Raw genomic sequence first — 14,884 nt, 5'->3', positions numbered from 1 at the left:
CACACACACACAACTACCAGGAAATTACTTAGTAATATTAAAAACCCATAATGTTTAAAAAAAGTAGAAATTAAGGAAACTTTTGTTGGCAATATGTATCTATAGAAATACACTGAAAAACCCTTGACATTTTCAGTCCATCAGAATATTCTCGCCAGGTACGCGAAGGCACGCTGCTGTTACTGTATCCACTTAACACTGCACAAAAGCAGAGTTCTTGTTAGTGTGGGGGCTCAGGATTTTAATGATGACATTTAAATCTGGTGAAATCCTCACTGGAAATGCAATGAGATTTTCCTGACTCTTGACAAGATCACTTTAAAATCCATACAAAATAGCCATATTTAGGAAAAGCATTTAGAACAAAGAGGTGCACTGTTGCAACCATACCGACGAAGAGGGCTGTGCATTGCTGCCAGGAAAGACAAATAAATTAGAAGGACAGAACACATATGCTCACGGATGTGGGAGGCATAAGAATGTAAACGTGGAAACCTGACATTTAATCAGTTTGGGGAAAGACTTGGGGGCAATTGATTCATTTGCTGATTTTGAAGCCTATTTCTTAACAGTCTTGTACATATATGCAACATACATTGCACATGCTGTGTTACCACTCTGCATTTTACTTCACACATGAAATCTGCTTTCTAATCATCTTTCTGTCGCTATGATACATGATAGGCTTGGAGCAATGCCATCCCCATATCTTTCGGCACGTGATCCTAGCTCTTCTGATAGTAACCCTAATGACATGTATTTTGAACTTCTGTATTTGGAATTGTTTCTTGGCTTGAATAGTCATCTTTTCTTTGAATTCTGTATCCTCCCATTCTACTAGTACGTCCATTTATGAGGAAGAGGGGTGTCTAGAAAGAATGTGTGTAGCTGTGTGGGTGTGTGTCTGCCTTGTGTGCATGTGTGTATGTATGTCTCTATGTGTGCATGCATGTGTATCTGTGTGCATGTGTGCGTGTCTATCTCTCTCTGTGTGTGTCTGTGTGTCCACGTGTGCATGCATAGGTGTGTCTCTCTGTGTGTCTGTGTATGTTTGTGTGTGCACTCATGCATGTGCTGTGTGTGTGTGTGCATATGTGTCTCTCTGTGTGTGTCTGTGAGCATGTGCATGGATGCTGTCAGTTTTTGCATCGTATGTGAACATTCTGATGTTGCCCGGCTGTAGCATCCTGCAATCTGGAAAACTCCTTTCTTGTTCTTGACTCAGACTCTTTTGTAGATAAAAGTAGGAATCTGATCTTGGTGTTAGCTCCTTCCCCTGCTCAGTAGGGAAAGCCTCTCCTCTTTACATGTAATATTCTGCAATTTCATGAGAACATATTTAAGTAATTTTTTTTAAAAAAACACATTTTCCTTTCCTTTCTTGTTGCTTTGATACCATGTTTCAGTTTAAATATGTGTCCACATTCTCAAGTCAAACCAAAAAAACAAGACTTGAAAGTTGGCATATAGTATTTCCTATTTTTTCTTAATAGTTTGATTAAAGATTATTTGCGTTTGTCTTCTTCACAAAAAAAAAAAAAAACAGCCAAAAATTCCATTTATTTTCTCAATGGTTTTCTGTTCACATTTTTAATATTTCTTTCCTGTGTTAGCATTGAATCTATTTTTTATTTTTATAAAAAGGAAGTTCAGAGTATCCACCTCAGAAGACAAAATAACAAAGCATTTCAAAAAACACAGCAAACAAAAGAAAAGGAAAAAACAGCATTTCAAGCTGTACATAATATAGCTGATGTGGCCCTTAAAGGGAAATCCATTGCACGGGAATGCTTATGTATAAAATGTATAAATACATAAAAGGAGAGGAGTAAAGGGAGGAAGGACAGAGGGAGGGAGAGAGGAATGCAGAAAGGTTGGTGGGTGGGTGCAGCGTCTAGTGCCATCCTGCGGATTCTGGAGGGGTCTGGAATCCGGCCTAATTTGTATCATTCATTTTCTCCCCAGCTTAGCTCCCCTTGTCTTTTTTTTTTTTTTTTTGGTTTTCGAGACAGGGTTTCCCTGTGGTTTTGGAGCCTGTCCTGGAACTAGCTCTTGTAGACCAGGCTGGTCTCGAATTCACAGAGATCCGCCTGCCTCTGCCTCTCAAGTGCTGGGATTAAAGGCGTGCGCCACCACCGCCCGGCTCCCCTTGCCTTTTGGATGCTTGCTTGTTGCCAAGTGTCTCCCTGTACATGCACACACAGTGCCCATTGCCGAATGTCTCCCTGTGTGTGCACACACAGTGCCCATTGCCGAGTGTCTCCCTGTGTGTGCACACACAGTGCCCATTGCCGAGTGTCTCCCTGTACGTGCACACACAGTGCCCATTGCCGAGTGTCTCCCTGTACATGCACATACAGTGCCCATTGCTGAGTGTCTCCCTGTATGTATACACACAGTGCCCATTGCCGAGTGTCTCCCTGTACATGCACATACAGTGCATATAGAAAATTAAAACAAAAGTTTAAAAGTCCTGCTACACACAATATTTCATTCTTCCTTTGATAAATCAGCACAATCCTTATAGACATCCTATGAGACCCTTTCTATCACTTTACCTATTTTTCCACATGAAGAAGTTGAGTTTAGAGGAGATTAAGTGAGTTATCCAAATCCAGCCAGTTCTTTGTGAGTGTAGAGCTGGAAGTTAGTCCCGCATCCGGGTTTAATGTCTATCCTCTGCTCCAGTAAGCCTCTCACTGAACACACACACACTTTTTCCTATTCTATTTTACAAACTCTCAGTTTAGTTTTAAAATGCTAGCAGTGGTCCCCAAACTAATGGGTCACAATATATAGTTTATTAAGTAGTAGCACTCAGGGAAATAAAGTCCATGTTTCTGATGGTCCACAGCTGTTCAGAGAGCAGCAACAAGAGCTTGGAGTTCTGCTGTGTGGGTGAGAGCAGGGGGCGAAGGGGGCCTCACAGTGAGAAACCAGCAGACCAAGGAGGAGGAGGAGAAAAAGAAAGAGCTTCTCAGGTAATGAGGGAGGACAAGGAATGGAAGGCGGTCCAGGCACAGCACAGGTAGCAGGCTCATAGAGTCCCCACTGCCTGCGAGCTGGGGCTGTCATCAGCCCCATAGGTGCACCAATAAACAAAGCATTGCCTCCATCCTGACAGAGCGTGGTGAAGGAAGCAGAATGGCAGTGACCGCATTGGAAGTGCTGCGATGGGAGGAGGGCACAGACGAGCAGCAAGTTTACCTGATGCCACCGAGCCACTCAGTGACACAAAGGGACCATGAAGTCTAGGGCAAGTATGGCAGTGCCCTCAGGATGGAAGAAGAGAAGGATGAGCACTTAGTAAAGCCCCGGGTAGCTTCCGAGTCAGGGTGGCATCAAGGGACAAAGGTGGATCACAGAGCTGGAACCAGGATTCAAGTTCAGCGCTGGTCCTGATTACCTGGGTGACCTTGGTCAAGTAACTTCATACTTTTATTCTTGGTTATAGACAGAACTGACAGACATTTCTCCTAGGATTAAAAGACGAGTACAGACTACACATGTGAAACCCAAACATTTCAAGTGCTCACTGCAGCTGTTATTTTACAGCAGCGATTTCAGAGTGGGAATGGAAGGGCTTAGCTGGGAAGGGCAGGATATGCTGGGGAAGAGCAGCCTGACGTGAAGGGGATTTATTAAGGGTCTGCTGTGTGCTGCACATTGTTGGAGGAACGGGGACTCGGCTGGGAGGAAGACATTGCCCCAGCTGTTCAGGTGCGGTCAGCAGAGTCATTATCTCTTTCTGCCTTCCCTCACCCCTGCATCCATTCTCCCACAATCTCCTATCAGCTCATCATCTGTTTCTCCTCTATTCGCCCCTGCATCCACCCTCCCACAATCTCCTTTAACTCACCCTGCTTAGGCCACTCTCAGCTCTCAGCTGGGACCACTCCACAGAAAGACATGTGCGGAGCAGAGCAGTCTTGAGCTCACACTAGAATGAGGGATCACCTCCTTGTAGAAAATACACCAAAAATTTCCTAACAGATTTAGAATAAAGGTTAGTCTCCTCAGAAATTATTCTGAGGAAGGAACATCTGATCCCTCAAGAACAGTCTGCATGGAATGAGAGAAATAAACTACACAAAAGAAATTTGAAAAAAATTCTTTCTCATTGATCACCTAAGAATTTTGGAAGATACTTTGGTGATTAATTAGTCAATTAATAAATGACTAAATGCATATATAATTCATTAGTTTTAATTAATTTAAGAACATTTTATTAGATTTAATTAATTTAGGGGCTGGGGATCAACATTGGTTAATTTCCAAACAATAAAAGTCATACCAAAAAGTTAAAGCAGAACAAATACTAATAAGTGAAGGTATAATTGCAGTCTTCCTGAAATGTGTCACCCTTTCCTGTCTCAGGGAGGGGACTGGAAGACGAGCAAAGAGTGGTGCACTGCTACTGACTCCTGACTTCATGACCACGGGAGGCGAGGAGGCTGGAGGAGGCTCCAGTGCCCTGCCCTTTCCCGCCCCCCTTGCGGTGGGGGCTAATCCCTTGGGTGGGTTCTGTGAATTGATATCTCATTATTTAGCTTCTTTCTTGTTGGCTTTGATCATCTAACTGGAAAAACACAAACAAGTCTATTCAATTAAAACCCCTCTAATTTCAAGTAATTTCTGAGTTGACTGCCTTGGCCCAATGACAGGTTTGCACTCTTCCTGATGGTGACATACATGAGTCTTTTCTAGATTTTTAAATGTTGGTTAGTCTAACTCTCATACCTGAATTAGTGGGGTATCCCTGTCAGCCTTACAAGAAAAGGACTGCTGAATTTTGCCTGGGTATGTGGCTCATCAAGAAGAAAAGGATGTGTTTTTCTATTTCTGGCTTTCCTGGATGTGTTTAATTTTAAGGTATTTGTTAACCTGAAGAAAATGGTCAAAATTTATTGTATGATTTTTGAGTGATATACAGAAAATTAATATTAACAGTTAAACACAAGTCTGAAGATACATACTTACGTAGAGATCAATATACACATATTTACAAACATGTAATTCACATGTGTGTATCTTGGTAATTATCTTCCAGATGAAGGGCAGCTGGACATTTCTAAATAATATAATTAAAAACCAAAGGAAACATATTGCCTTATTTTTTCTTTTCATCATTTCTCATAGTTAGATCAAACTTTTTTAACAAAAAGAATAATGTACTTTTTAAATGGACAGACAAGAGACAGACAGACACACAGACACACACACACACACACACAATTGCACTGGCTAGGAAAGACCCTCATGTAGCCATTTCTGGAGAGACTGAGTACACAGAAGCATCCTTGCGAGCCGACAGCCTGTGTTGCCTTAAGCACTGAGAAGTGCCACTCTTGGCCTAATAACATCCCCGCTTTCCAAAATAAAAAAAACAAAAAACAAAACAGTGGGGTGAATGTGTGGGCCAGGAGAATGATATTTTTATAAGCACTGCGATATCAATATTTTAGGGATTGTTTTTCAACCATGATAGAAATCTAAAATGTTCTGAATAGCTTTGAGTCTTCCCTGTTTTAATACTGACAGAATACATTATCAAAGACAACCCCTGCTTAACACCCTCGTATCACCATTTACTCGGCAACTGACTTCTTTAGAAGTTTTAATTTGCTAACTGCCTTAGAGATCCTATTATCTTACAGAAGAGCAATGTTTTAAAGGAAAACAAACTGATTTCACAAAAGAAATGAACAGGGCAGAGGACGAGCACACCTGGAGGAGTTTAAACTCCCGCTGTATGCTCTGAACTGTTAAATCCGGACTAAGGTCTAGTTCACATCTAGAGCCTCTGGTCCTTATGCAAACCCCGGACCTGATTGGTGGGTAACTGGCAAACCTGGAAAGCCTGTCTAGATGGCTCTCAGATCCAGACGGAAGCCACTCAGTGAAATGCTAATTTATTTGGTACCAACAGGAGATACACAGCTCAGAATGAAACAGGAAGCAGCTTTAAAACAATGTTCACTGCCCTCCTCATTAGGCCCGGAGTTTACCAGTTGATCCAGACTGGCTGGCTACGGAGCTCCAGGGATCCTCCCCTGCTGGGACTGCCGGTGCTCAGTGCCACATCTGGCTTTATCTGGGTGCTGGGGTTGCAAACTCAGGATCTCATGCTTGTGCACCAAGCCCCTTACCAACCCAGCTGCCACCACAAACCTGCTGGCTATAGAAATGGATGTCCTTGCTGCCTTTCCTCCGACTCACAAATACCTGATGAGGCTCAGAGTCAGACACTCCCAAAGAAAGCGGTAGCTCAGAGAAGCACACAGGTCTAAATCTACCTTCTTTGTCCACATGCTAGAGTTTGGGATTTGAAACAGAAAATAATACAGAGCATATTAACATTATCTGTCCTCAAATGATTTTTGCTCATTTGTATCTTTACATACAATGTTACAAAAACTGCCCCCAGAGATCTGTATTTGTATCTATAGATGGCATTTTATTACTTAGCTTCATGGGGAATTAAGACACGATAATAAGTGATATTTTAAGTGTTTTTAGAAAAGCCATACTACATTCTGATAATATACATAAATAAAAATCCAAAGTGCTCCAAGGGTTCTGATTCACCCATTGTCAGCTGTTAAAAGATCAATATCAGTAAACATATCACACAGACCTACGTAATAAGGCTGAGTTGCTGTCAAGTACAAATGCGGAGTAGATTATTTTGAATAATGCAATATCTAAGATATAGATAAAAAGGCCCACTTAACAATTACTAAAGTAGAGGCTGGGGCAACAGCTCTGTGGTAAGAGTGCTGGCTGCTCTTGTAGAGAGTCCAGGTTCAGCTCTCAGCACCCACAACCCACAACGGGTGGCTCACAGCCACCTGCACCTCCAGCATCAGGTATCCAAAGCCACAGGCTCTCTTTGGGTCTCACAGGTGTCTGCCAACGCATACTCATTGGTATACTCACACATAGGTATACACAAATTAAAAAACATAAAGCTGGGTATGATGGTGTGTGTGCCTTTAGAAATGGAGGCAGACAAGTCAAGAGTTCAAAGCCATGCTCAGCTTCAGAGTGTGTTCAAGGCCAGCTGGACTGTGAAAGGCCCTGTCTCAAGAGCTAGGATCCTGTCTGTCACTGAAGATACCACACACCTTGCTCGAAAGGTATAAAGGAACCCAGCAGGAACTGATCTGGAAGCTTCCTCCCTGCCTTTATAATGGTGGAAGGTGCCACACAGGCTGATGGGAAAGAAGGGCACCAGTGATCTTGTCCAGATGGGAACGCTATGATTTATATCAACCCATCAAGCAAAATGAGTGGAATGGGGGTAACCAACCACTGTCTGACTGGTAGTGTAGTCTGCTCCTCAAGAGAGAATTTATTCCTGGTACTGCAAACCTAATTAAAAACCCATGACCTTCAGGGTAAGCGTAATACTGTTGATTACCTAGATTGTCATGGTCCCAAACTACCTTCTAAATAGTTACAGTTATCCCCATAGACCAACGCCACTTTAATAGGAAAGGCTTCTCTTTGCAATAAACAGCAGTGAATGCAGGGGCTCCTGACTGCTCAAGGTGCTGAGGATAAGTAACAGTTGAACGAGCAACTCTAAAAAGACATTTATATTCTTGCTAAAGCCCAGGCTGCTTGAGATGGCAGATGATGGGGTAGAACAAGCATAAGAGTCAGAAGATAAAAGGGGCATGACATTTTATCTTCCAGGAGAGGCAAAGTTAGTCAATGCAGTTATGACACAGGACCGGGCCCATCAACAGTCACTCATGGAAGAGTTTAAAGGATTCTATTCTTTACCCATGGACTATTGACCATTGGTGACTTCTGGGGAAAGGGATGTCACTGTCTTCAGTTGTGTGCCCACTGAGAAGCCACTAAGCTCCAGCTATAGTTCTAGAGCCACAGCCACACATGATCCTGGGTAAACTCAGTAACTCTCAAATAAAACAACAACAAAGCCAGGAGAATAAGGGGGAGACTTTTAGGAATGAGGGAAAGGTTGAGAATGGTGGAGGTTGAGTAGAGAGGGTTATAATAATTAGAATGCACATTATACATGTATGGTTTTGTCAAAGAGCAAGCTCAGTAAAGATTTTAAAAAGGATACTGCAACTCCTTCTGTATATATAGGTTAGATAAAGCCTGAAGTCTTTGCTTTGAACCATTCTACCCATTCCAAAGCAAAATATGATTTCTCTAGTGACGATTGTTCAATTACTCTGCTTGGGGACTTATTTAAACCACATTAGGAAACGGGAAAGAGGTCCTAAGCATGGGCACATTCAGAGTGACATGCCACATGGTAAGAAGGAGCATCAGTAATAAAGCCACACCACAAGGACAGATGCGGCCAAACCAGGGCCATAGTCAGAGAGGCCAGCCAAGCCACAGCCACACGCGGCTTCAGAACTGCTGAGTTTAAATGAGCCACAGAAGTAATGGAATGTTCTCTAGGAAATTTTAGAGAAAAGCGTGTCTAGATCAATTTTTTTTTTTTTTTAAGTTTCACTAGGTTTGGTAGATTAGGAAGAGCAACTAGAAGATTGTGCTGAAGACCTTGGCGAGATGGGCAGTGAGATAATGGGGAGAAGGGCTGGGGCTTAGGGATATTTTACCTTGCTGCTGCTGGGCATGGGGCATGGTAAAGGCTGCCTTGCAGGACAACTGTAGGAGCCTCCCGGAGCGGACCGTGGGAGAGCAGTGTAAGAGAGCCAAGACCCTAGTTTCAGGGTGCTGTAACCGTGTGATATGTCTTTTGTGTCTTCAGTAGACACACCAAGGAGGCATCTGGATGTAAGACTGGAGGCTGGAGAGCTCGGTGCTGGGAGCTATGACGTTGCTGCTAGTGTTTACAGGTAGTACTGGGGCCAGTTGAGATGATAGCTGGAGGAGTGGGCCTAGGGCAGAGCCCTCGGCTTCCTTCCCATTGAGAATCTGAAAACAGAGATGCAGTCATCAGAGGAGGCTGAGGTGATGTTGTCGGGAGGAATGTCATCCAACAAAATTTACCAAAAGCCACAAGAACGGACCGAGTGCATTCTGTCGAACGCAGAGAAGGCGGCACTCAAGATGAGGACAGGCCTGTCAGATGTGGCAGAGAGGAAGGATGCCAGAGCAAAAGGAGAGACATTCATAAGGATAGCCACTACAAATGCATTGAAAAATATTAGCATGATGCTTTTGCTTGCTGCAAAAGGCAGGGAGGGGGATGTGAGAAAGCACTTGCAGGCATAAAAAGACCAGAAATACTAACGGAGGTTTGAACACTAGTGCCGTGGATTCATTGGAGAGGAAGAACTTGACGGTGTTTACTGAAGGAGGAGTGGGAGGGAAGGAGACAGATAGAAGGATCAAGAAGTACTTAGAACAAGACTGGGACCTTCCCACTCACCACAACCAGGAGAGCCACCGCGTACGCATTTAGATGTGCGTAAGCTGCTGCATTTGGGGGCATGTGCAAGAGGTCATCTGGAAACAAGCCAACGCAGCATATTAGGAGATACTAAATCTAGTGTGTATCGAGTGTCATAGTGAGTAAACACAATGTTTTAGCATTCTAATGAAGAATAAGGCAGTAGAGGGAATTTGAGGTATGCCTTACATGGCATACCTGCTCTACCTGCTGCTACCGTGCTGGTTACCCGTACCTTATCAGTCCGATCACTTTACTGTGCTATTCCTTGATAAGCTTCCTCCTGCCATCTCTATTGTTTCTGCTTTATCCTTGGTCTCTAGGCTGCACTTCCCAGCGCACTGGCACTCATCCGTAACATATCTGTCTATTACACATAGGCCTTAATATCTCAAATGCATGTTAAGACTTTGGGATAGGGTCAAGTATCTTACAGTAAAATGTCACTGTCTCTCCCAATGTGAAAAATCTCATAGTAGATATGAGGTAAGTATTTAGTACCTACTTGTTGACCAATTTATCTTTTTAGAGTTGAATGGCTAATAAAACGCTTTATGTAGCAATTCCTCAGCTAATAGAATATGCACAATTCTTCTCGGCACCTGCTGGGCATTTCTGGGAGATGCTGCAATCATTCATCAGTTTTCTCCTTTATGTGTTATTCAATTAGTTTGTCTAGGGTGCAGCCTGGAAGGAGTATCAATCAAGAGCGTAACTGTGAGTTGTGTGCAAGCTCTCTGCACACTAATGGTCTGCATCTAGTTCTAGCAGGAAAGGCTTCTGTGACTCACATGCAGGTTCAGCTTTGAGGAGGAGGTAATATGAGAGGTTCAAAACTGCTCCGTGCTACTGTTTGCAGTAACACAGTGATGAATTTGAAATCGATCTGTGATGTACTTAGTGAAAGAGTAATAGTGTTGCTATAATTAGCCAAGAGTCATAAACATCATCTATCTTGGACTCTCTTGGGTTGAATAGTCTGCAAAGTGTTCGTGCGCACAAAATTTCCACCGTGTTGACTTTTGCTCTCTCTCTCTCTCTCTCTCTCTCTCTCTCTCTCTCTCTCCATATATATATATATATTTAGTTCTTATTTTAATTCTTAACACTTAGGCACAACTAAGCTATTTGGACATAATTATACTTAAGTAAGTATACAAGTATTTTATATATATTTCTTTTTTTTCTTTTTTTCTTTTTTTCTTTTTTTTTTTTAGTTTTTCGAGGCAGGGTTTCTCTGTAGCTTTGGAGCCTGTCCTGGCACTAGCTCTTGTAGACCAGGCTGGCCTTGAACTCTCAGAGATCCGCCTGCCTCTGCCTCCCGAGTGCTGGGATTAAAGGCGTGTGCCACCACCGCCCGGCTATATATATTTCTTAAAGTTAGTAACCACACTATCATACAATAATAACCTTTAATTTTGTTCAACAGGTTACCGAGGCAAGCTAATGAGTTATCAATCCAAGTTACAATCAAACATCCCAATCGCACACAACACTCTTCAGAACAGCTTTGTTAACTATTGTAATTTTTAAAGTTATTTTTAGATAGTGTCTCAAGGTACTCCAGGCAATCCTCCAATTCTCTAAGTAATAAAGGATAGACTTGAACTCCTGATCTTCCTGCCTTTGACTTCTGAGTGCTGGGATTTACAGGCATGGGTCTCCCACCATGCCTGGTTCATTCTGGCTGGGGATTGAACCAAGAGCTTCGTGCATGCTAGGCAAGCACTCTGTCAACTGAGCCATTCCCCCAGTCCAATTATTATAAAATTTTGTCATTCTATGCTGGTGTTATTGACAAGATGAGCTATTTTGTTTGTTTATGCAATACTCATGTTGGCAAAAGTCAAATCAAACATAATGGAATATATTAAGAGACAAAATTTTGTATTGTATGTAGCCTATGACAAAAACATTATTAGGCATATTTTTTGATTGAATTTGCATTAAGCAATATGCTGGGAGAATCTTTTAAAAACATTTGCATTAAGCATTACAGAAGAAATCTAGTGAATTCAGTGCGATGCATATAACCCTTTGGAGATGCCAATCTTCAATCCTTGTGCCTAACGGCTAACCCTGGATGTGAAGATCCTTAAGGCTCTCCAACTGTTCTTTAAGATTTCTACCTATCCCTCTAACATACATGGATTTTTTTTTTATATATATATACTGCTATTCCTCCCATAGATTAGATTCTGGCTAGTGATAAAATAGCAGTGTTCATACTGTTCATTAAAAGAATAAATCCAGACAATTTAAAAGAAATTTTACATTTAAAAACAAACTGCTATCCATTGACATTTTTGAGGGTTTTTGGACAGAGGAAACAAAATGTACCACTAAGAGTTCTTTTTTACCTTTTAAATTACTAATAAAAAAATATACATCTTTCTCTGAAAACTCTTTTCTTCCCCACAGAGGCAACATACCCTAAAATGGAGATTAATAAGCAATTAATGGCTCATACTTAACTCAATATTGCAAATGTGCTGGTATAATATCTTGCTAAATATAAGAATTTTGAGAGCCCGAAAATTAAAGACTTTGATGTGTGTAAGATCAATAGACGTGACTTATCACTATTTAATATCAGTTTTAATTTTTAAATGCCATGTTCCAGTGGAAAAAAGTTTACTGCACAGGAAAATTGAAATTCCAAGAGAGAATTCAGACAAAAGAAACAAACTTTGTATTAAAGCCCCGTTAAGAGGTCAGACTTACGCAGCAACCTCTTCCTTCGACAGGCCTTTGAAATTCTGCTCCAGGTAATGATCTATGTCGTCTTTCTCTTTGATCAATCGAGCCCTAAATGATATGGAAAAAAATATTAAAATATCGGCTGACCAAGTTAAAGAGCTTCCAACGCACAAAACAGTACCAGAAGGGAAGTTGTTTCGGCAGACAAAGCGTCGGCGAACGCTCTGCCCCAGCTGCAACCTAAAGTTGTTAGGATCATTTCCAAAACCTTCACGGTAAGAAGTTAGGGAAGAGTAGATCCAGCGGGTAGAGGGAGACACATCAACATAGCAACAGGTTACGTGTTCGAGTAGCGACGTTTTCTCGCAAGGCTTGCACTGTCTTCCATCTCACGCATGGATTTTGCTGTATAACCCTCTCGCTATTTTCTTTGGTACAGGACCTTGAGTCAAAAACTACTGCTGATACAAATGTGTTAAACGTGTGTGTTCCAAACATTAGCAAAGTTTTCGCTGGAATGCTCTTTGAAAAGGTCATTTTCTCCACTTGTTCTGTTTGTTTTGTTCTTGTGTTTCAGACAGCTCTCACTGAACACCCAGTCCTGTCAACCGCCTGCCTCAGCCTCCAGGCACTGGTCAATTCCGAATGTGCCCCATCATGCCCTACTAAGAACTTGCTTGTGTTTTTTTCTTAAATCACACATACATCTCTAACTATTGAGGTTCAAGATGCAAAAAATTTAAAAGAGACTTCATTTAAAAATGTGTAAATTATTAGCACCTATATTTTTTAAAGACAAAAGTGCATTAAATCCCCAGAACCTATGTGGATGGTGCTAAACGTCCCCAAACAGTAATGATTTACCTCGAGTTTTTATTAAAGAATGTTTGTAAAAGCTTTTTCCCAAATAGTAACCATGAAAATATTTTCTTTAATTAAGATTCTTTGTAAAATCCATCTTATTTTTAGGAAGTGAGATCAGTTGTGTTTACTGTTCACTTAGAAAAAGTATGTATCTGTAATCTTAATCACTGAAAAGTAAGCAAGATGGAGCAAGCTTTTCAAATTTTGTAAATATTTTAAAAATTAAACACACAAAAGTATGTCTACATGCACTATTGAAAGATTTCTTACCTTCCTAAAGCCAAGTATTTGATTTACAGTTTTAAAAGAATATTTATGTTGGTTTGGTTATGAATATGCTTTGGTTCAGGGGCTTTGGTCTTTCTAGGAGATACTAAAAATGAGACGTGATAACAAAGAAATCTCGCACTAATTTGATTGTCATACTCTGCAGGAATTGACACAATGCATAAAAAGAAAATGGCAAAGGGTACATCTGCAAGCTCTTTCTAGTTATTAGCAATGTGTGCATTTCTAAAAGTTAATACCCTGACAAATGGCAACTTTGAAGTATCTCAGTATCTGTTAATAGCCGTAAATATGATAACTGAACCAATTTCCTCTTCTGCATTTTGTGACAGCTCCGGCAGCTTGGGAGCCGTCCTCAGCATCCTCAAGATCCTCAGATCCTCAGAATCCTCAGCAGCAGCAGTAGGAGGTGCATTTTCAGATTTCCATTGTTATTTCTGAGCTAAATCCTGCCTGCCAATGTAGCCTACTCGGAAGCAATTTCCTATTGAAATAACTCCCCAAAACAGAAGTCAGCCTGTAAGACTTTGTGAGCTAAGATGTCTCCATCTTAAAGCTTCTCCTTCAGTCCCTCTGTGCCTATATCAAAAAGAAAACATCTCAAAATTCTGTAGAAAACATAAAATAATTTCATAGGAAATAAAATTATTAAATGACCACCAGCCTGGTAAACACTGATTATATTTGAGCAAGATTCATTAAGCCTTTCAAAACAATGAATTTGAACATTTTACTATATAATGTATTATCTTTTTTCCTTATGCAATTGCAATTTTTGAGATGTGCTATTGACATCCATGATTGCCAAAACTGTACTCTGTAGGATGAGAGAAGAGAAGCAGGGACTCATACCTTGGAATTGTTCCTGGAGAGCATGGCAGTTTCTGCCTGGCCAAGACAGCAAGCCTTGTACGCGCCACAGGAACTGGGGGGAAGGTGGTCATTGGTGACTGCAAAATGTAAGCAGAATGTTGGTTTTAATAGGATAAATCTTTAAAGAATCCACAAAGACAAGATATCATCAGCAATGAATTAGGTGTTGTCTGAGGTGAGGAAGCCTCTCTATGCCGAGCTACTGCTTTTGTTAGGCAGGAAAGCTACTGAGAGAGTGGATTCCACAGGCTGCGCCTCTCATCCCCTCCTCTGTCTGTCTTTTGCACAATTGTCTGTACCTCTACCCCAAAGTGGCTTAGGAGAGAATCCATAAATGCATTGATGGTTCAGCTTTGTAGATAGTTCTGTTAAGGGACATGGTAACAACGCAAGAATGAGGAGGTCACTGGGTTCCGCGATTCATGCTTTACTTTCCTGTCACTTTCCTGTCACAACCGATGATGGAGATTAGGTCAGATTTTGCTGTTTCCTAGAAACCTCAACACTCACAAATAAAGGTTTCCCTTTAATGCGATAGATGCTAAGACTAATTCCCATGAAGAAGGCAGCTTTCCTGAGGAGGCAGATAGCTAAACCACGTAATCATTTCAAAACGCATTGGCTTAAAAGTTGTTTTTTTTTTTTTTTTTTTTTTTGGTGTTTCGAGATAGGGTTTCTCTGTGGTTTTGGAGCCTGTCCTGGAACTAGCTCTTGTAGACCAGGCTGGTCTCGAACTCACAGAGATCCGCCTGC

The 14,884-nt window shown here is 41.4% G+C and overlaps 1 protein-coding gene across 1 annotated transcript in view; it reads right to left on the bottom strand.

Annotated features, from left to right (window-relative positions):
• The window catches only part of Ttc29 (tetratricopeptide repeat domain 29), a 219,667-nt gene extending 205,465 nt beyond the window's left edge, over positions 1-14,202 (bottom strand). Inside the window, exons 1-2 of the mRNA XM_057753904.1 lie at positions 14,111-14,202; positions 12,131-12,214 (exon numbers count right to left, since the gene is read on the bottom strand). Coding sequence (XP_057609887.1) covers positions 12,131-12,214; positions 14,111-14,202 — 176 coding nt within the window. The remainder of the gene's footprint in view (positions 1-12,130; positions 12,215-14,110) is intronic.
• Positions 14,203-14,884: the final 682 nt, after the last annotated feature.

Source organism: Chionomys nivalis, chromosome 21 (genome assembly GCF_950005125.1).
Source record: "Chionomys nivalis chromosome 21, mChiNiv1.1, whole genome shotgun sequence".
NCBI classification, from domain to species: Eukaryota; Metazoa; Chordata; class Mammalia; order Rodentia; family Cricetidae; genus Chionomys; species Chionomys nivalis.
Note: the sequence above shows the minus strand (reverse complement) of the source record. Positions and strands in the feature narration are given on the sequence as shown.